This window comes from Molossus molossus, unplaced genomic scaffold, assembly GCF_014108415.1.
Source record: "Molossus molossus isolate mMolMol1 unplaced genomic scaffold, mMolMol1.p scaffold_m16_p_29, whole genome shotgun sequence".
Lineage (NCBI taxonomy): Eukaryota > Metazoa > Chordata > Mammalia > Chiroptera > Molossidae > Molossus > Molossus molossus.
Window position 1 is genome coordinate 2,581,145 of NW_023425365.1, and position 23,076 is coordinate 2,604,220.

Genomic DNA, 23,076 nt, shown 5'->3' on the forward strand with positions numbered 1-23,076 from the left:
ATGTGCAGAAGCATGGAGAAAGGAGAGGATCTGGGTGCCACAGGGACACATGTAGTTCCTGTCTGTCAGCCTGGGATGCAGGGGGTGATGGGATGTGAAGAGGGGGTCAAGAATCAGGCCAGGACACTGCACAAGCTGTGCTGAGACCCTGGGAGCTCACCCGGGACTCCCTGAGCTCTGCACACCCACTGGGAGAAAAGGAGTGGAAGAGCAGGAAGCAGGGACAGCAGAAGAAAACCGGGTGTACTTAAAACTGTCTGTCCACATCTGAAGCCTGCCATGCCGGTCCCCTCCCCACAACAGGAATGACTTTCGACCAGCGTTCTGCTGAAAGGTCCTCTTTCTATCCCAAGCCTAACCTACAAGATCTCTTCTTTCTTAACTCGATCTGGTTTCCTGCTACATCCAGTAACACAAAGACCGTGTGTTTCCTACATACACACTATACAAACAAACAAGAGAATAACTGTGAAGTGATTTATAGGATGATGAACTTGAATTGTGTATTGTTTCTTTTTTCTGAGGCCATAACATTACCATTAGTATACTCCTATAATCTGGTTTTGACTGTAAAACTTCTATTCCATTCCCAAATCTGAAATGTATTAGATAAATATGCTATAGTCTCAGGATCTTTGGTTTGAAAATTAAAGAGAATATAAGGAAATATAACCACTTCTTACAGTTTACTGGTTGGCTACCCGAATTCCCCTCTCTCAGCTCTTCAACTGATTCTAAACACCACCAGTTGAGTCCTGTTCACACTCCCACACCAACCAAGTCTACACTGCTGTCTCCTCTGTTACATTCTAGCATCTGTGACCGGTACCCAAGAGAGCACTGTCTTGTTCTCCGATAGGCTTAAGAGTAGACAATGCATTGCATAGAATGTTTAGGGCAACCACCATAACTTGAATTGAATACAGAAACATCCCCTATTCTAGAAATCTTAACCACTGAACAAACACCAAAGTTACACCCTGAATGTGTCTGACTTAGATGCCTCTGGGAATCATTACTACCGAGCTGCTCATTCTATTTTGTAATTTTTAAAAAAATTGTAGACAGTATTACAGATGTCCCCCATTTGCTCCCCATTACTGCCCCCCACCCCACTTCCAGCCCCTGCCCTTTCCCAGGGCTTCACCACACTACTGTCTGTATCATGGGCTATATGCATGCATATATAAGTTCTTTGATTTATCTCTTCCTGCATCTGCACCCCTCTTCCCTCTGAGGTTTAGTCTGTTCCCTACTCCATGACTCTGTGTCTAATTTGTTTGTCAGTTTATTTTGTTCATTAGATTCCACAAAGAAGTGAGATCATATAATATTTGTCTTTCTCTGACTGGTTTATTTCACTTAGCATAATACTCTCCAGGTCCCTCCATGTCATCTCAAAGGGTAAGAGATCTTTATTTCTTACAGCTGCATAGTATTCCATTGTGTAAATGTACCACAGCTTTTTTATCCACTCGTCTATTGATGGACACTTGGGCTGTTTCCAGATCTTAGCAATTATAAATAGTGCTGCTATGAACATAGGGGTATATATATCCTTTCTCATTGGTATTTTGGGATTCTGAAGATATAGTTCCAGAAGTCCTGGCAGTTCGATTTTTAGTTTTTTGAGCAAATACCTATGATTTTTTGAGGAAACATCAGCAGTGTACTAGAATTCCCTTTTCCCCACGTCCCTGCCAGCACTTGTTTGTTGATTTATTGATAACAGCCATTCTGGTAGGTATGAGGTGATACTTCATTGTAGATTTAATTGGCACCTATCTGATGATTAGTGATGTTGAAAAAATTTTCATGTATCTGTTGGCCAATTCTTTTGAGATGTGTCTATTCAGGTAATTGGCTCATTTTTTAATTAGATTGTTTGTCTTCCTTTGTTGAATTGTATGTGGTCTTTGTATATTTTAGAAATTAACCTCTTATCAGATGTATCATTGGTTAATATGTTCTCCCATTCAATGGGTTACCTTTTTATTTTGATGATGGTTTCTTTTGTTGTGCCGAAGCTTTTTAGTTTGATGTAGTCCCCTTTGTTTATTTTTTTTCTTCTCTTACATGAGGTGATGTATTGGTGAAAATTCGGCTAGGTGAGATGTCTGAAATTTTGCTACCTATGTTTTCATCTAGGATTTTTATAGTTTCACAATGTACATTTAAGTCTTTTATACAATTTGAGTTTATTCCTGTTGGTGGTCTAGTTTCATCTTTTTGCATATACCTGTCCAATTTTCCCAGCACCATTTATTGAAGAGACTGTCTTTACTCCATTGTATGTTCTTGCCTCCTTTGTCAAACATTAATTAAATGTAACAGCTTGAGTCAATTTCTGGGGTTTCTGTTATGTTCCTTTGATCTACATGTCTCTTCATGTACCAGTGCCAGGCTGTTTTGATTACAGTAGCTTTGTAGTGTAGTTTGATATCAAGCATTGTCATCCCTCCAACTTTGTTCTTCTTTCTCAAGATTGCTGCAGCTATTCAGGGTCTTTTTGGGCTCCACATAAATTTTTGGAGTATTTGTTCTAGATCTGGGAAATATGCCAAGAATATTTTAATAGGGGTTGCACTGAACCTGTAGATTGCTTTGGGTGGTATGAATATTTTAATGATGTTAATTTTTCCAATCCATGAACATGGTATATGTTTCCACTTGTCTGTATCTTCTATTTCTTTTTTCAATGTCCTGTAGTTTTCTGAGTACAGGTCTTTTACCTCCTTGGTTAAATTTATTCTTGGTATCTCATTTTGTTGTTGTTGTTGCAATGGTAAATGAAATATATTTTTATTTTAGTTTCTTTCTGAGAGTTCTTTATTGGAATATAAAAATGACAATGATTTCTGGATGTTCATTTTGTATCCTGCTACTTTGCCAAATTCATTTATTAAATCTTTAGTTTTTTTTATGGAGTCTATAGGATTTTTCTTTCTGTGTACAATATCTTGTCATTGTGAATAATAAGTTTTACATCCTCCTTTCCAATTTGGATGTCTTTTATTTCTTCTTCTTGTCTGATTGATGTGGCTTGGACTTCTAGTACTATGTTGAAAGTGAACAACCCTGTCTTGTTCCTGTTCGTATGGGAAATGTTTTTAGTTTTTGCCCAATGAATGTGATGTTGGCTAACGATTTGTCTTATATGACCTTTATTATGTTGAGGTATTATGTGATCATCATCCTTCATTTTGTTTATGTAGTGTATCACATTTATTGATTTGTGAATATTGTACCAGCCTGTATCCCCAGAATAAATCCTACTTCTTCACAGTGTATGATCTGTTCGATGTATTGCTGGATCCGATTTGCTAACATTTTGTTGAGGATGTGAGCATTTGTGTTCATCAAGGATACTGACCTCTAATTTTTTTCTTTGTAGTGTCTTTATCAGATTTTGGAATTAGGATAATGCTGGCATCATATAGAGCACTAGGAAATTTTAGGAATTGAGGAAAATAGGTGTTAGTTCTTTGAATGTTTGGCAAAACTTCACTGTGAAGCCATCTGGTCCAGGACTTCTGTTTGCTGGGAGTTTTTCAATTATTGATTCAATATAATTAGTTGTTATTGGCCTATTGAGGTTTTCTGGTTCTTCCTGATTGAATTTTGGAAGTCTGTATGTTTCCAAAAATTTGTCCATTTCGCCGAGGCTGTCAAAATGATTATCATATAGTTGTCCATATTATTTTCTTACAATCCTTTGTATTTCTGTGGTGTCAGTTGTTATTTCGCCTTTCATTTCTGATTTTATTTAAGTCCTCTCTTGGTTTCTTGATGAATCTGGCTAAAGGTTCATCAACCTTGTTTATTTTTTCAAAGAATCAGCTCTAGGTTTCGTTGATCTTTTATTTGTTTGTCTCTATGTCCTTTATTTCTGCTGTAATCTTTATTATTTCCTTCCTTCTACTTCTCTAGGCTTTTCTTGTCCTACTTCTAGTTCTTTGAGCTGTAGGGATTAGATCATTTATTTGAGTTTTTTTCTGGTTACTTGCAGTAGGCCTGTAATGCTATGAACTTCCTTCTCAGGACTGCTTTCACTGTGTTCCATAGATTTGGGGTTGTTGTTTGTTCATTTTCACTTGTTTCCAGGAATGTTTAAATTTCTTCCTTGATCTCATTGGTAACCCATTCATTGTTCACTAACATGCTATTTAGACTCCATGTGTTTGAATGTTTTTGAATGTTTTTGAATGTTTTTAGTGTAGTTGATTTCAAATACCATGCCATTGTCATCTGAGACAATGCTTGATATGAATTCGATCTTCTTGAACTTGTAGAGACTTAGTTTGTGTCTTAATATGTGATCTATCTTTGATAATGACCCCTGTGCACTTCAGAAGAATGTATATTCAGCAGCTTTTGGATCATGTGTTCAGTAAATGTCAATTAAGTCCATCTGATCTAGTATGCCGCTTAAGGTCACTGTTTTCCTTGTTGATTTTTTTTGTCTGGAAGGTATATCCAGTACTCTCAATGGGGTGTTAAAGTCCCCTAGTATGAATGGATTGCTATCAATCTCTCCATTGAAGTCCTCCAAGAGTTTTTAAAAAATATATATTTAGGTGCTCCTATATTGGGTGCATATATGTTTATCATGGTTATATCCTCTTTGTTCAGTTGATTCCTTTAGTATTATGTAGTAACCTTCTTTGTCTCTTGTTATGGCCTTCGTTTTGAAGTCTATTTTGTCAGATATAAGTATTGCTACCCCCACTGTATTTTCTTTTCCATTTATATGGACATTTTTTTCCATCCCTTCACTTTCATCCTCTGTTAGTCTTTTGTTCTGAGGTGGGTCTCTTGTAGATAGCATATGTATGGGTCATGTCTTCTTATCCATTCAGCTACCCTAAGTTTTTTTATTGGAACATTTAATCCATTTACATTTAAGGTTATTATTGATAGTTACTTAATTATTGACATTTTTACTCTTTATGCCTATATTCATTTCTTCTTATAACAGCAGTCCTTTTAACATTTCTTTTAATGTTGGTTTGGTGGTGATAAACTTATTTAGCCTTTTATTGTCTGAAAAGCTCTTTATTTCACCTTCCATTTTAAATATTAGCCTTGCTAGATAGAGTAGTCTTAGATCAAATTCTTGCTTTTCATTACTTTGAACACTTCATGTCACTCCCTTCTGATCTGTAGTTTTTGTTGATAAATCAGCTGACAGCTTTATGGGAGCCCCCTTGTAGTAAACTGACTCTCTCTCTCTCTCTCTCTCTCTCTCTCTCTCTCTCTCTCTCTGCTCTTAAGATTCTCTCTTGGTCTTTAAAGTTTGCCATTTTAATTATGATATGTCTTAGTGTGGGTCTCTCTGGGTTCATCTTCACAGGGACACTCTGTACTTCCTGAAGTTGTGTGACTTTTTCCTTCACCAGATTAGAGAAGTTTTCTGTCCTCGTTTCTTCAAACAGGTTCTCTATTGCTTACTTTCTCTCCCTCTAGTACCCATATGAAGTGTACATTTTCCATTTTATGTTGTCCCAAAGTTCCTTTAAACTCTCCTCATGATTTTTAAGTGTTTTGTATTTTTGCTGCTCTGAATGAGTGATTTTTTTTCCTACCTTATCTTCCAATTCCCTGATTCAGTCCTCAGCTTCTTCTAACTTACTGTTAATTCCTTCCAGTGTATTCTTTATTTCAGCTGTGTTATTCTTCATTTCCAACTGGTTGTTTTTTATGGTTTCTAATATGTCCTTTTTCATGCTATTGAACATTCTAAAAACCATTACTTTATACTTTTCTGATATGCTTGCCTCCATTTTATTTAGCTCTTTTTCTGAAGATTCCTCCTATTCTTTCATTTGGAGCCTATTTCTTTGTTACCCCATTTTTGCTGTTCTTTGTGTTGGATAAGACTGCTATGCCTCTCAATCTTGATGAAGTGCCCTTCTTGTGGGACACAGTGATGTAGTCTCCTTGATATTCTGAGCTGGGTGCTCTAGGAATGTACCTTATGTGGGTTATATGGGCCCTCCTGTTGCTTTTGGGTCTTGAATGCTTTTGTCACATTCGTGGGTCAGACTCGCTGACTATGAGGCTCAATCCTAACCATATTGTGACAGCCATTATACAGACACTGACAGAACAAAATAAGCCTGAACCAAAAACAACATACATACCCAACAACAACAAGATTGACTTAAAAAGAAAAGAAATACTAAAAGACACAAAACCCAAAGAACTAAAGGGGGGAAAAGAATTTAAAAAGAAAATATGGAAGAAAAGGAAGAGAAAAGAACCCTGGATCTGCTGTTTGTGGAGTTTGCTGGATTTTGCTCTGCTGTTGTTGAATATGGCCCCTTGGTGTGTATGTGGCAGGCTTCCTGGGCAGTTCTCCGGTGCAGGTCAATATGAGTCACTGTTCCTGCTGGGCCCTGGAAAACCTGACTGAAGCATGGCAGGGCGGAGCCCCAAGCAGTCCAGCGGGTGAGGCCTCCATAGCACAGATGCTAGGTCTATTTTGGGTCTTTTCCCTTGAAAATCCCTGTTCTAAGCTGCTCTCCTATGAAGTTAAACTCCGCAGGGCAATCCTGGTCTTGGCCAGGGTGGTTGGAACAGACAGCAATTGGAGATGGTTCCTGTAGCTTGCAGCGGAAGAAGGGGTTGCAGCAGAAGAGGGGGTTACAGGCACTTCCTACCCACCTACTTTCCCTGGCCACCTCAAACAGGAGGAGATTTTTTTAAAAAGCCTGGTTAGTACTGCAATCTCTCAGCACAGTTGGCCCTAGCTGGTTAGGCCTCTGCCCAGAGTCTGACCAGATGAAAAGTCCAAGTGCCCTGTGCTACCAGATCAGCTGCAGAGGTGCAGATTTCCAGCCCAGAGCCATTCCTCCATGCCCCAGGTCGCTGCGGGGCAGAGCAGAACCAGATGTTCCACAGGTTGGGGAAGGGGTCCTCCCCCATGCTTGAGGCAGGCAGGACAATCCTCTTTCCCTGGCCCCACTGTCCAGTCGTGCTCAGCTCTCCCACAGAGGTTTCTCCAGTGAATAAAGGGTCCCTCAGATGTGGCTGGTCTGCCTCTCAGGCCTCCTTCACTGGCCCTGAGCTCTGCTGTGTGGCCTTTTCCACAGATACAGATCAGGGCTAACTTCCTTGGTGGTGAGATGCCAGGGGGCTGGTGCTGCTCCTTCCAACAAGTCTCAGGCTCAGACTCCGTGGCTGCTACACTCCCAACGTGGCCTCTGCAGTCATGCTGCCCCAGCCACCTCTCTGCCTCTGCTCTCAATGCTCCCCAGTCCACAATGCCAGCAGTGCCCAGGACAGGGAGGTGACAGCCCCTGCCCCATAAACACTGCAGGCCCTGGCCCAGCCCAGCACCAAGCAAGGGCAGTGGCAAGGCTGAACACAGAGTTGTGTCCACTTCCACCAGCCTCCTCACGAAGAGGATTCTGCAAATACCCCAAACAGTGCGTGCTTCAAACCTGCCAAGTGAGAAGCCCCTGGTGGGGTGGCTAATGGAGCCACCACCCTGCACTCCTGCACAGACAGACAGACACTCACACACCAGTGCACACAGTCACTTTCACACGGTTCCGCTGCCGTGTTCTCATCAAGCTGCCCATTCTCCAAGCTTCCAATGACTTTGGATCATACCACTCCGAGGCCAGTAGAAATAATTTAGATGAAACTTGTTTGTATAAAGGCCTTTCTTGGTAGTGCAATCTGAACGGGTGGAGTATTTTTTATGATTTCCTTTTCAAAACATCCCCTTGGCTGCATTCTCTGCCAGGAAGTGAGCACCATGATGGAAGGTCAGTGCTGCAAGTTCAGACACTGAGGTTCCGCCAGGCATAGTGCCCTTTCTTTGTCCTGGAAAAGTGATTCCTCATTGCCCTGTATTCCTCATTCAGCCCCAATGATGCTGCTAGTTCTACCAAACCGTTTCCACAAATGCTTCAAATGACCTTCCACAACCTTCCACTTCTGTCCAGCTGAGTTCCAAGTCCCTGCCTGGTTATCCTGACTCTGTGGGGTACCCTGCCCACTCTGCAAGGGCCTCCACCCATTCCTTATAATGCTGCTTCTATCAGACAGCACAACAGTGGTCTTCCTACAGGCCTGCCTCTCCCTCGGACCATGCATGCCGTGTCTAGTCTTGGCTGAACTGAGCATTCAGAATGTGCAAAGCACTTGGAAGAGGGATCTACAGGCAGACACAAGGAAGCTGCCATATCTGCCCTCCAAACAAATTGAACATTTCACAGAGCATTTTGAAAGGTTACAGAAATTACACGATTTTCCAATTATCCAAATATCCCAATGATTTTGCTTTTTTACAGACTTGAGTCAGCTGGTTACCCTAGAACTGGAAGGAAATCATCTCAGTGAAAGCAACGTCAACCCTTTAGCATTCAAACCCCTGAAGAGCCTGTCCTACCTGCGCCTAGGAAGGAATTTGTTTAGGATCATACCACAGGGTCTTCCTGCTTCCACTGAGGTACCAATATCTTTTTTTCTAATGTTTCATATTTTAAATACAGTATGCTACAAAAAAACCCAAACAATATATTTTAAGAGATTATTGTGATGCATATTAAACTTGGTTGTTTTGACATAGAACTTACTATAATTTGAACACTGTTTTCTCTTCATATTATATAAAATTATGAATCAAAGTTATAATTGTGAGTGGAGACCCTTTAAAAGTAATACATGGTCCTGCTGACAGCGCGTCAGGAGAAACCAGGAAAATGAACTGAGAATTTAGTTTTTTTTTTAAATTAATTAATTTATTTTTATTAAATCCTCACCTGAGGACATTTTTTCCATTTATCTTTAGATACATTGGGGGGGGGGGGGTAAACATCAATGTGAGAGAGGCACATCGATTGGTTCCCTCTCGTATGACCCAGACCAGAGCCGGGGATGAACTGCAACCAAGGTACGCGCCCTTGGCTGGAATCAAACCTACAACTCTTTGGTCCATGGGCTGACACTCTAACTGCTGAGCCAAACTGGCCAGGGCTGAACTGAGAATTTAAACAGGAATGACAACTTGCCCAAAGTACCCTGCCTTCATAGTTTTAACGTTCCCAGGCAGGAAGGGGGATGGTCATCCCAGTCTGCTCCACCCACAGTCCCACATGATCTAGGAGTGAGCCTGCATAGATGGATACAATCTACAGAGAAGGCTGCCCACTATGCTAGCTGCCCCCTAACTTACCAGTTCTGACCAGTTTCCACCAAGGCCCAAGTACTGTCCTGGTTCCACTGCCTGTGGAGATGCCCCTGCTGCTGAGGTGTGTGGCCTCCTTTGCTGTGGCAAGGAACACACTTAACTAAGGGGGGGCTCCTGTGACCTTTGCTATTGGATGCACACCCCAACTTCCTGGCAGACCCCAATGAACCCAGGCCACCTTCTCTGCTCCATTCCCACCATGCACACACTCCCCAGCAGAAGGAAGGACGAAGTTCACTTCAGCTGAGGGGTCATCAGTTCCACCTGACGGGGCCGCTCCAGCCACTACCACCTTCTCTGCTCCATTCTCACCACGCATGCCTTCGCCCAGCAGAAGGAAGGACGCAGTTCACCCCAGCAAAGCAGCCACCGGTCTTCACCTGATGGGGCCACCCCAGCCACCACCCTTCCTCTTATTCCTGTTTGCACTTTAAGATCTAACACAAGGAAGTATCAGAATAGCAAAGATCAAGGTTCCAACCGGCCTTTACTTCACAGACACTTGGATTCTAAAGAAACACAGACTCCTGGACTTTCTACAGACATGCTGACTCAGGTTCTCTGTAGGGTGGAGTCAATCATTTGTAACTTTTTTAAAAAGTAAAAATTTCGGACTTCTGGTCAAAATGGCGGCGTAGGTAAACGTGGTATCACATCCCCCCACAACCACATCAAAGTTACAACTACACTACAGAACATCATTCAAAACCACCTGAAATCAAGCTGAATGGAAGCCCTACAACTACGAAATTAAAGCAGCAGCCACATTGAGACTGGTAGGAGGGGTGGAGGCTGACGGGCTGGTCCCACACCCATGTGTGGCGGATAAAAATCAAGAGGACACCTCGGCTGGGAAGGTCCTCCCTGAGGACTGAGTGGTCCCCGTCCCACACCAGATGCCCTGCTCAGGGTTCCATTGCCAGAAAGAGAAGTCCCTATAACTTCTGGCTGGAAAAACCAGCGGGAACTGAGCCCCAGGCCACTCCTCTTAAAGGGCTCACGCAGGACTTATCGGACTCACTCCCTCTAAACTTGGAGGGGAGGCAGCTCGAGGGGCACCAGAGACATACAGAAAAGAACTGAGCTGTTTGGCACTGGAGCAAGGGCAGGAGAGGGGGCTTTCTCCAGGACAAATGTGCTGTCAGAGGCCTTTGTTCCTTTGGTGAGCCCTTCCCTGGGGCTGCAGACATCCGCCATATCTGGGACTCCAGCAACCTGGCTCACACTTTTTGCCCCACCCTGGTGACTCCCTGAGGCCCCGCCCCACCTAACTTCCAGGCCAACCCAAGCTGTTGCCAGTTGCTTAACCATAGGATTGGCCTATCTTGGATCCTGCTTCAGGTTTTCCTAAATTCTTTCAAACAAGCAGCATCTGGTCTCAGATAGCCCCATACTTCTTGTTAAGTAAAACACAGAAACAAACACAGGAAGGTAGCCAAAATGAGGAGACAAAGAAACAGGTCCCAAGTGAAAAAACAGAAACCCCCAAGAAAAGAACTAAGCGAAATGGAGATATGCAACCTAACAGATGCTGAGTTCAAAATACTGCTTATAAGGATGTTCAATGAACTTAGTGAGAACCTCAGTGAACTTAGTGAGGGCCTCAAGAGCATAAAAAAGGACCAGTCAGAAATGAAGGAGGCATTAACTGAAATAAAGAATAATTTACACAGATTCAATAGTAGAGTACGTAAATCCAAGAAGCAAACCATCGATTTGGAATATAAGGAAGCAAAAAAAAGCCCAATCAGAACAGCAAAAAGAAAAAAAGGAATCCAAAACAATGAGGATAGTGTAAGGAGCCTCTGGGACAACTTCAAGTGTGCCAACATTCGCATCTTGGGGGTGCCAGAAGGAGAAGGGAGAGAGAACAAGAAATTGAAAACCTGTTTGAAACAATAATGGCAGAAAACTTTCCTAACTTGGTGAAGAAAACAGACATACAAGTCCAGGAAGCACAGAGAGTCCCAAACAAGATGAACCCCAAGAGGCCCACACAAAGACACATCATCATCAAAATGCAAAAGGTTCAAGACAAAGAGAGAATCTTAAAGCAGCAAGAGAAAGGCAGCTAGTTACCTTCAAGGGAGTTCCCATAAGGCTGTCAACTGATTTCTCAAAAGAAACTTTGCAGGCCAGAAGGGAGTGGCAAGAAATATTCAGAGTGATGAAAAGCAAGAACCTACAACCAAGATTACTCTATCCTGCAAAGCTGTCATTTAGAATCGATGGCCATATAAAGAGTTTCCCAGACAAGAAAAAGTTAAACGAGTTCGTCACTACCAAACCGTTATTGTATGAAATGATGAAGGGTCTTTTTGAAGAAAATGTAAAATATATGAACAAATAAAATGGCAATGAATACATATCTATCGACAATTGAATCTACAAACAAAATGAACAGGCAGAACAGAAACATTCTCATAGATACAGAGAACAGTTTGTTGGTTGCCAGATGGTAGGGGGGTTGGGGGAATAGGTGAAAAGGGTGAAGGGATTAAGAAGTACAAATTCATTGCTAGACTGACAAACCTCAAAGGGAAAGGGGTTGGGGGTGGGGTGGGAAGAGATAAACCAAAGAACTTATATGCATAACCAATGGACACAGACAATAGTGTGGGAAAAGGCGAAAGGGGGGTGGGAGTCAATGGGGGAAAAACGAGTAACATCTGTAATACATTCAAGAATAAAGATTTAAAAAAAATTTTTTTTAATTTCAATACATAATGATGTATACAGTGACACCCACACCCACACACACACAGAGGCATGTGCGCACACACCTTGAAAAACAAGAGTAACGTGCCTCCATCCCACACCTGACTCGCCCACCTTCGCCTCTCCTCCCGAGAAGGACATCTCTCACTAACCCAGGAGGTGTGCCCCTCACAGGAGCCTGTGCTCTGAGTCCCTCCCAGGCCTGTTTCAGAGCTACACAGTTCAATGTGTGGATGGCTGTGCTTTGACAGGGGTGTATTTTACACTTTGAAAAGCTCACAAGTGATTGTACTATAAAAACTTTGGGAACCACTGATCTAGTTTACTCCCAAATACATTTGAAGGTAAAAACAAAAGGTTAAACATCTCTTTACCCACTTCTAATAAATACAAATGGAGTGACAAAGAGGGGACATTACTGCAAAAGAAACAGAAAGCAACACTGGAGACACACACCAATTCGACTTCTGAATTCCAACAAGAGCCCCATGGAGAGAAAGCCTCTCTAATGCCAAGTGAACTAGGTCTGAAGACAGCCATCTGCTGAAAACAAAATTCCAATCACTTCACCCTGACGTTGAATGAAAGCTCTTAATTAACCCTCATTAAATTAACTTCAACACAAGAGCAAGTCCAAAAACACGAGCCTAGAAACACCACGGACATAGGACCTGGGGCCAAGCGGGAGTTGTTCCTGGCACACTGGCCCTGTGGCCCTGGGTGCGGCTCCTCTTGGTCTCAGGCCTGAGTCTTCCCACTGCTGAAAGGGGGTTATAATTTCTACCTATTTTCTAGGGTTTTGAAGTCAAATGGAATAATTTACGTGAAAAAGTTTTGTAATTTACGAAAGCTATATCCACTTATTACGGCATGCTGTATCTTGGTAACATTTTATGGTTGAAAATAAATAAAATGACAGATAACACTTTTTTTTCTAACTAGAAAATTTGACAGCTTAAAAAATGAATTGAGTTGGAGAAGCAGTACGACTCTTTAGATAATACTATTGAAAATTGTCTACAATACCATTTTAATCTCTGTAAAATTAAACATATTTATTAACTAGCAAGAAGAAAAATAAACCTTTCCCCTTAATTATAGGAATTGTACCTGGAAAATAACCAAATTGAAGAAATAACAGAAATTTGTTTCAATCACACCAGAAATATCAATGTTATTGTACTGTGTTATAATAAAATAGAAGAAAACAGGATTGCTCCTTTGGCCTGGATAAACCAAGAGTAAGTATGTGCTGTGACCAGACTTGTCAGACGTTTCCTTCCTCTGCCATTATTAAAGGGGCAGACACATGGAGACATGAGAGAGGTGGCAGCACCCTTTCTCAGGGAGCCCCCAGTCCCCAAACTCAGCCACCTTCAATGAGCCCACAACGCTGATGTGACTGGTGTCAGGACAGCCCCAGAAGGGCGGCAACACAGCCCAGCCTGAGCAGTGCAGCTCGATGTTGGACCAGAACCACACCCTCCTGCTGTAGACCCCACAGGGTGGCCTTGAAGTTTAAGTGGCCTTGGTTTCCCCTGCACAGAGTGAGGAAGAAACCTGCCCTCCTCTGCCTCCCACCTTAGATAAAAGCACAAGGCTTCACTGTCCTACACCACACTGTCTTCATTCCTCCAAACTACTTCTCTACCTCATCTTACAACACAGACTGGAGAATGCTTGGCCTGGTGGCCTAAACAAAAGCAGAGCTGTCTTCCCAGGAGAGAAGCATGTGGACCCAGACTGCAGCCCTGGCTGACGGGCCAGCGTGGAGGCTTTGCCAATAGGAGGGGAGGGGGAAGAAGCCATGTGGGAGAGCCGGGCTGAGCCCTGTTAGCACTCCAATGTGTGGCGAGGGAACAGGGGGTCTGACTGGCACAGCCCGGGGAAAGTTCTTTCAAAAGCAGGGTGGAAAGAAAGAAAAGAGGCGTGAGGACCAGCTGGGTTAGCAGCAGGTGAGGGTGGCAGGTGACCGAGTCTTCACCAGGCGCACAGTCTTGTTTTTTGTTGTTAATCCTCACAAAGGATATTTTTCCATTGATTTTTAGATACAGTAGAAGGGGCGGGGAGAGAAACTTCAATGTGAGAGACACAGCGATTGGTTGCCTCCTGCATGACCCTGACTGGGGCTGGGGATTGAACCTGCAACCATTTGGTCCGCAGGCCGACTCTCTAACTGCTGAACCAAACTGGACAGGGTGAATAACCTTTTCTAGATCCCGGTCTCACGCCACAGCCCAGGTGCAGGTGATCAGATTGAATGTGTAATGAGAACACATTGCCACTTCCATGCTGGAACCATTGCCGATTTCAGGGAGATTTTAGGGCAATTTGATGTCAGCTAGAACTCCTGGGTTTCACTTCTGATTCAAGATGGACCTCAGAGATATTCGGGGACCTCACCAGGTGCTCCTCTGATGGAACCCGAGCCTCTGTGTGGTGCCAGGTAAGAGTGTGCCCCGATGCTAGGCCACCACCACACAGCCACTGCTGCACTGGGTATTATCACTGCACTGAGTTCTGGAAGGAGAATCAACAAGCATCCTGACTGGCCTTGTGAAAACCTAGAGCTCAGTTACTGCCCTGATATCCACCTGTCTATTCTTTCCTTTGCTGCAGGAATCTGGAGTCCATCGACCTTTCCTACAACAAGCTCTACCAGGTACCCTCCTACCTCCCCAGGTCACTGCTGCACCTTGTGCTCCTGGGGAACAGGATCGAGCGCATCCCTGGCTATGTGTTCGGCCACATGAAGCCAGGCCTTGAATACCTGTACCTGTCATTTAACAAACTCTCTGATGACGGCGTGGACCGAGTGTCCTTCTATGGGGTGTACCATTCTCTGAGAGAGCTGTTTCTGGACCACAATGACTTCAAGTCTATACCACCAGGGGTACAAGAAATGAAGGCTCTACATTTTCTGAGGTTGAACAACAATAAGATACGGTAAAGTTTGGCTTTTCACGTATCCATTTAAATTATCGCAACGGACAAAACACATGATTAGACTGCCACGACATGATGTCTGGGACTTACTTTACAGAAAAAAGTGATGGGAGTCACATGACAAGATTGGTAGGTATTAGTAACCATTGAAGCCAGAAGATAAACAGGCACATAAGAATTCACTATATGTTTTCTACTTTTGTATATATTTGCAAACTTCCATAGTGAACTTTTTCAAAAATATGTTATTATATAATACTTAGAACCTTAAAGAAAGGTTGAAACAAGGCATCAAGGCATTAGATTATGGTGCTGCTCCCACTTTCACATATAATTATAAATACTCTAACCTGCAGAACACAAAATCTAAATATATGTTAAACTTAAAATTACTCCTATCAAGATTCTCCTGAAGGCAAAATCCTGAGCACATTCATGGAGACGCAGCTTCCCTTACTTCTGGACACACTTTCCTGCATAATCCACCTGCCCAGAAAGCATGGGTGTCAGGTGTTGTCAGTGTGTTAACGACAGAGGCAGATTGCTGAGCTCTGGGCCTTCTCTTGAAGATTACACCCTTCCTCTTTTCCCTAGCTCTAAGATGCCAAACACATTTAAATTCCCCCCAAAACAGGACAGGGAACGGGTCAAGAGTTTCTAAAAGCCCTTGTGGAAGAGGTAGAGGGTTGGGGGAGACTTTGTAAGATTTGGTTTCAAAATATTGCCCAGGGCATGCTGTGTGTATGCTTGCTGCTAGATTGCAAGGGGGGGCACACATGAGTTTGTCCCACTTCTGGAGGGAAGAAGGCGGTCACAGCTTCACATTCCATTATAACCTTTCTCTTCCATCACGAGACACCAGTTTCACTCAGAGAACTGCTGCTTCAGTCTGTTATTTTCTTAGGGGTAACAAAGTGGTAAATTTCTATCTTTGTCAGTCTTTCCATATTTGCTAGCTGGAATTCCTCTGTAAATAATTTTTTCTTATCAAGTAGGGCTACTTTGTAACTATGAAAAGTAGGACAAATGATCAGCTCTTTCCTCTAAGCTGCCAGAGTAAAAAGCTGGTTATAAATCTGGAAGTACGAGAAGCGATGGATGTAAACTGAACCTGGCAATCAGTTCCCAGTATTTACATACATCAAATCATCATGTTATACATCTTAAAATAATACAATATTATATGCCAATTACACTGTAATAAAACTGGAAAAGTTATATATATGCATTATATATAAATAAAAATACTATAAAATGTGTTAAAATATTAATAGTAGTTGTCTTGGGGAAAAAGTAATTGGTGATTGAGTGTTTTTGCTTTACTATTTTGTTTTTGGCTTTCTCTCTCTCCCTCTCTCTGGAGAATCAGTAAGAACTTATGGTTTACACATCCAAAATGTTTCAATCAATTGCAATCATTGCTCTTAAACTGTCCTGTCTTTGGCCAATGGTCCCCTGCTCCCAGGGTATAACTGTCCTTTCTACATTTGAATACATCAATGTGTTCATTTTTTTCATTTTTAGATCTTTGACATATTTTGAGCATTTTCTGGTATACAATAAAAAAATAAGATCTAATTTTATTTAATAACAAAATAATTTTTTAAATTAATACAAACTTAACTCCTAAATTATGAAGGCAGGCTGTTACTTGGACTATGCTGACTTTCGCGTCTATTTTCCCTTAGGAATGTCCTTCCAGAACAGATCTGCAATGCTGAGGAAGATGACGACTCAGCCCTTGAACATCTTCATCTCGAGAACAATTACATTAAAACAAGAGAAATATCATCCTATGCATTTTCATGCATAAGATCATATTCAAGTGTCGTTCTTAAACCACAGAATGTCAAGTAATCCTACATTTCTATTGTCAATTATAAACTGTATTGATATGTTTGTCGTAGTAGCATTTATCATCAATAAGAGAGACATCATGTCCTGTGATGCTCAGTATCATTATGCTAGTCTACCTGATTCATTAATCTGGAGATGTACAACCAAAAATACATCTGGAAGGGTTAGTCGTCTAGCACTCTTAGGGAAAGTCTCTGTTTCATGCTAGAAAGAAGCCATCTCGTTACAAAGTTTTTCTCGTGGGAATAGGATGCTATGCACTGCTGAGCCAGACTGAGAGAATCTGGAACAAAATAAGTATGTCCTTTACAATCCACCTGTGACTATTGCTATTAGCTGGGAACACCTTAAGTCCATTTACAAATTACGTATGCTAGCTCTGGCTGGTGTAGCTCAGTAGTTACAGAGTCAGGCCGTGTACTAAAGAATCACAAGTTAGATTCCTGGTCAAGGGCATGTACATTGTTTACAGGTTTGATCCCTGGCCCTGGTTGGGCAACGTGCAGGAGGCCACCAATCACTGTCTCTCTCCCCCTCTCCCTTCCACTCTCTAAAAATCAACCGAAAAATATCCTCAGGTGAGGATTAACAAAAAGAAAAGAAAAATTATGTATTCTATAATTCAAGACCAAGAAATAAAAGGCAGGAAAAAATTACATATGGAATTTATGAATGAGTGCTCTGTTTATTATTCTAAAGTTAAAACAATAATATATGAATTATCTTTAAGATCCCATGCTACAGTCCAGGCGGTGTAGCTCAGTGGTTGAGTGTCGACCCATGCACCAAGAGGTCCCGGTTCGATTCCCAGTTAGGACACATGCCCAGATTGTGGGCCCGATCCCCAGTGGGGGGCATGTAGGAGGTGGCCAATCGATGTTCTCCCTCATTGATGTTTTTATCTCTCTCTCCCTCTCACTTCCTCTCTCTGTAAAATCAGTAAAGAAAAAAAAATTAAAAAAAAAAAAGATCCCATGCTACAGTTATTGATATAAATATACTTAATTATTGGGTTAGCTTCAGTTCCTTCTATTAATTACATGTGTGAAATTAAAACACTATTGTAATGTTAATTCCCTGGTTTTGAGAATTGTACTATGGTTATTTATGTAATTATTAATATTAGGGGAAGCTGGGAGAAGGGTACACATGAATTCCATACTATTTTTAAAGTTTTCTGTAAGTCCAAGAAGTGTTACAATGTATTAAGATCACTCTTGTTATTTTATAGAGAGTAGTGGAGCTTGCTTAACATGTAAGTGAAGTATCCTTGACACAATCTCACGGGTATAAACCTAACGCATGAGTTTTGAAAATGTTGGTTCCATTGGTCACTTTTAGTACCTGTCGTCTTTGTCCCAATTTTCTCAAGTGTATGTACCCTTTCACTAAGTTCAAGTTAACATATACTATTAGTATTTACTATATACTGGACACTATCAAAACCATATATTAAAATATTCAATATATAATGATCTTTTGTCTTTATTCCTAAACTAATTTATAATCGGCATATATAGAAACTGTGCCGACTTGTCTCACTACTATCAGTTCTGTGTCTTGGGAAACCTGCCCCCAGACTCAGCACCCTTCTCAAGGCTGTGCTCATCTCTCAAAACAGTTATTGAACCTTTGGTAGCTCTCTCCCCACCCCAGAAACCCTCCAGCCCCACCTCGCAGAGCTGCCATGAGCACCATCGAACGGAAAGCATCTAGGAAATGTGGTATACATGCATGTACTTATTATCACCAACTGTTCATATAACATTGAGAGATTATAACACTGAATGATTATTACAGATAAAACTATTTCAAAAAGCAGTAAAGACACATATAGCCTGGAATCATAAAAAATAATTACACCAGGAATTAGGACACCTGGGTGCCCATCTTGATCTCTGATGATTAATCATGTAGTCACTTTACTGGGATTCACTGAATTCAATTATAAAGTAACATGTTCGGAACAGGTCTGGTTTTTAAGCATGGCTCAGGAGGGCTCATGGAGCCCTGAAAGTCTCCCTTTAGACAAAGCAGCTCTGCTACCACCAGAAAGAGCCAGCTGCTGCTGCTCCCTGTTTCCCTTAAAACAAATGAGAAAGGCACTATCTAAACATGCCAAGTTTTAAGATTCATAAAGAACATGCAACTAAAGTCTTTAGTCCTTCCCTCACCCTCACCCCAACAACCAAGCTGGAGAGCTTAACGTGAGCAAATTCTTCTTGGGTGTGTAGGTTACAGCTGCCTGGAGGCAACCAAACTGTCTGGGCAAGAAATTTTAGTGGTGTGTCTATTCCTTTGGAGCTCCAGCCCCACAGAGTGGGAACAGCCCTGAGCACTTCTGCAACAAAGACCTCTGATCTTTAACTTGAAAGACCCTGAAAGGCAGCCAGCTAAGTGCAAGTTCTGTAGGGTGGCTACAGTGGGAACAGTGCTGCAGGGGCAGACCAGACGCACACACCCTCCATCTCGGTCTGACCTGGTGACTCCCGATGGAGGGGGGTAGACCAGACGCACACACCCTCCATCCTGGTCTGACCTGGTGACTCCCGATGGAGAGGGGCAGACCAGACACACACACCCTCCATCCCGGTCTGACCTGATGACTCCCGATGGAGGGGGCAGACCAGGGCTCTGGCACAAAGATTGCCAAGTGAGTAGAACTTGGAAGCAACAGAAAGAACATGGCTGAGTCTGACCTTAACTGACACCGTATGACTGAAGTCCACAAAGCAGAGAGTCTGGATGCATGAAGATGGGCATTGTACACTTCTGGATTTGGGAGCAGAGGCACCTCGTGTGGCAGGTGATACCAAAATGGGTGAGAAACATCTAAAAACCTCTTTTGGCTTCCACTGTCCAATGGTTCCACCATTACTTTAGAAGTTGGCCACAAAGTCAAAATTAATTACTCCTTAAGATGACTGATTTTTGACTGAAGATCCACGATGGCAATGGAATAAGTGAAGTTCCACCCAGAATGAAACTGGAATTACTACTAAAATACAGAACAATCAACCTGAGCAACCAACTGAAGGCTAGCTGTTGAGGTTTTATAAATGAGAACTTACAGAAGCCATATGAAGACTGGTAGGAAGCACAGAGACGTGAGAAGGAATGGCCCTGCACCCACGTGTGGTGGCTGAGAATCCCGAGGGATATCTTGGCTTCAAAGAATCCCCTTGAGGAGCGAGACTCCACACCAGGCTCCCTAGCCCAGGGCACCAGAGCCAGGAAGAGGCACCCACATAACACCTCACAGCCACTCACACTGGGCTCCTGTGCAGGGAGCAAATTGAATAGTGTGAGGAGAGACTTGGCTGAGTTGCTCCAGGGAGAGAGCTGACGAAATAACCACCAAGGTCCCTGTGCTGAGTCCCTCACCCACACTGCCATGGATGCCGTTTTCTTAGTGGAATACTCCCCCCCACAGGGCATCAGTCTGGGTAATTGCTCTAGCCCCACTTGCCCAATTCCCAGCAGCCCTGCCCTGCTGAGCTAGGGCTTTCAAGGTGGTCGGCCAGAAAGGGGGACAGACTGAGCTGTGTAGCTCTAGAGTAGGGACCACTTTACCCTCAGACACCCAACTGGAGCACAGTCCTCCTTTCATTGGGCCAAATCTTGGTCAGTTTGGGCCTGATAAACTGTCATTATTTGCACATGATATGATAATATATGTAGAGAGCCCTAAAGATTTGACCAAAAAACTACTGTAACTGATTAACAGATTCAGTAAAATAGCAGGATACAAAATAAATATCCAGAAATTGATTGCATTTTTATACATCAATAGTAAACTATCAGAAAAGGAAACTAAGAAAACAATGCCATTTACAATTACATTAAAAAAATACTTAGAAATAAACTTAACAAAGGAGGTAGAAGATCTGTTCTCAGAAAATTATAAGACACTGAAGAAAGAAACTAAAAAAGAAACAAATAACTATCTAAAGCAATGTACAGATTCAATGCAATACATATCAAATTACCAGTGGTATTTTTTTTTTTATGAAAGTAGAGCAAATAATCCAAAAATTAATATGGAACCAGAAGAGACCCCCAAATAGCCACAGCAATCTTGGGGAAAAAAATAAACAAAGTTGAAGGTATTGCGCTAGCCAATATCAAACTATACTCCAAGGCTATAGTAATCAAAACAACATGGTACTGGCATAAAAATGGACACATAGATCAGTGGAACAGAACAGAGATCCCAGAAATAAACCTATGCCTATATGGTCAATTAATATTTGACACTGGAGGCAAGAACATAGAATGGGGCAAAGACAGTCTATTCAATAAATGGTGTTGGGGAAACTGGACAGATACATGCAAAATCAATGAAATTAGACCACCTTCAAACATCATATACAAGAATAAACTCAAAATGGATTTAAGATTTAAATGTAAGACTCAAAACTATAAAACTTGTAGAAGAAAGCGTGGGCATTAGAACCTCTGATATTCTCTTATTAATATGTTTTCCTGATATATTCCTTGGGCAAGAGAAACAACAGAAAAAATATATAAACAAATGGGACTACATCCAACTAAAAAGTTTTTGCACAGCAAAGAAAACCATCAACAAAATGAAACAACCCAATGAATGAGATGATATATTCACCAATGATACATGTGATAAGTGGTTACTATCCAAAATTTATAAAGAACTCATATAACTCAACACCAAAAAACAAACAAGCAAAATCCAATTAAAAATGGGCAAAGGAACCTGAATAAACACTTCTCCAGAAAAAGACTTAGATATGGCCAATAGACATACTTTGTAAAGTATATGATTTTCTAAGCACCATGTCGTAAACATGAAACTAATACAAAGTAATATTAAATATAGACTGTAAATAAAAAAAATTTTAATTAAAAAAAAAAAAGTTTAGCCCTGGCCAGTTTGGCTCAGCGGTTAGAGCGTCAGCCCACAGACCGGAGAGTCCCGGGTTCGGTTCCCGATAAGGGCACGTACCTCAGTTGCAGTTTGTCCCCGGCCCTGGTTGGGGTTGTGTGGGTGGCAACCACTTGATGTGTCTCTCTCACATCGATGTTTCTCTCTCTTTCCCTCCTACTCTATCTGAACAAAAAATGGAAAAATGTCCTTGGGTGAGGATTAAAAAAAAAAACTTTAGTTGCATACATTTTTTAAAATGACTACTTTCATTAAAATGGAAAATAACACCCACGACCCTAGTTAAAATGTGCACAGGCAGTGTCCTCTGGTCCACGTGGATGCCTCCAGGAGCAGTGACATCAGGACGATGTCCCCATTCACACGCGGAATGGGCCTATTTCAGTAAGTGTTCGATTCTATGTAATGTAAACCTTTAAATTCATTGGGGCATGTTAAGAAAGTATAATGCTTGTTTTAAAATAACTTTGTGAAAACCTAAGTCACAGATGATGGCTAAACAGCTAAAGAATAAAATACCGAGTTTTACTGGTGACACACACTGTGTTAAGTAAGCATTGTGCTTAATGCTGTAGGTAAAAATGATTTTCCTCAGTTGTCAAATTTAGATCAGGAGTAACAAAGGAAGCCTGTGGCATGATACAGGAAATGGTTACACTGAATCATGCAATGCTTACAAGCAGCTGGGAGGAAGAAAAAAACCAGCAGGCTTGACTGGGGCCTTGAAATGGGCTTCAGATCAGTGAAGGGGAGGAATGATTGATGAGAGGTGTGTGCCATGCGGAGCTGAGTTCGCTGCTTAAGAGACAATGCAGGAAATAAGAGGCCAGGAGGGCCTGGAAGTCCGCGAGATCCGATTTAACGATGATCCATGTGGGCTCCCACTGACAAACTCTGAAGGTCTCAGGAACAAAAGCCACCACTGCAGTAATCTAGGAACAGCATGTGGGACCCACACAGCAAGGTGCCAGGAGGAACAAGCAGAAACAGGAAACTGACACAGACCTCCAAAGAAACACCGGTGAGTAAAAACAAAGGGAGCCCAAGCGAAGAACTGCTGGGAGTCTCGACGATGCTGCTGAGAGGTGAGAGAAAGGACAGTTCGGGCATGAGTATGTTGAAGTTGGGTTTCAGGCAGAAGGATGGGAGGAGTGGGGAGGACAGACAAGGATGTAACTGAGGGGCACTTGAGGAGGAGGCCAGGAGAGCCAGGTCCTCATAGGCACTAGCCCCCATGTCAAGGGGAGTGAAGTGCACTGAGAGTTTCCATCTGACCTGAGCTGTGGTCTCCCCTCACAGAGCTTCCAGGGCACATGGCAAGTTGTGCCTAGAAACCTGGCCCTGGGGGAGCACATCTCCCCCTGGCACTCGGTGTCTGTGCCACCAACCTGGTGGCAGGCAGATTAGGTATCATGAATCAGGTCTGTATCAA

The 23,076-nt window shown here is 42.2% G+C and overlaps 2 protein-coding genes across 2 annotated transcripts in view; one reads left to right on the forward strand and one right to left on the reverse strand.

Moving 5' to 3' along the window:
- ECM2 (extracellular matrix protein 2) overlaps positions 1 to 16,826 on the forward strand; it is a 43,670-nt gene extending 26,844 nt beyond the window's left edge. Inside the window, exons 7-10 of the mRNA XM_036278492.1 lie at positions 8,304 to 8,461; positions 13,022 to 13,161; positions 14,540 to 14,866; positions 16,555 to 16,826. Coding sequence (XP_036134385.1) covers positions 8,304 to 8,461; positions 13,022 to 13,161; positions 14,540 to 14,866; positions 16,555 to 16,723 — 794 coding nt within the window. The 3' untranslated portion in view covers positions 16,724 to 16,826. The remainder of the gene's footprint in view (positions 1 to 8,303; positions 8,462 to 13,021; positions 13,162 to 14,539; positions 14,867 to 16,554) is intronic.
- The window catches only part of LOC118641344 (centromere protein P), a 152,437-nt gene that overhangs the window by 12,910 nt on the left and 116,451 nt on the right, over positions 1 to 23,076 (reverse strand). The gene's annotated exons all lie outside the window — the stretch shown is intronic.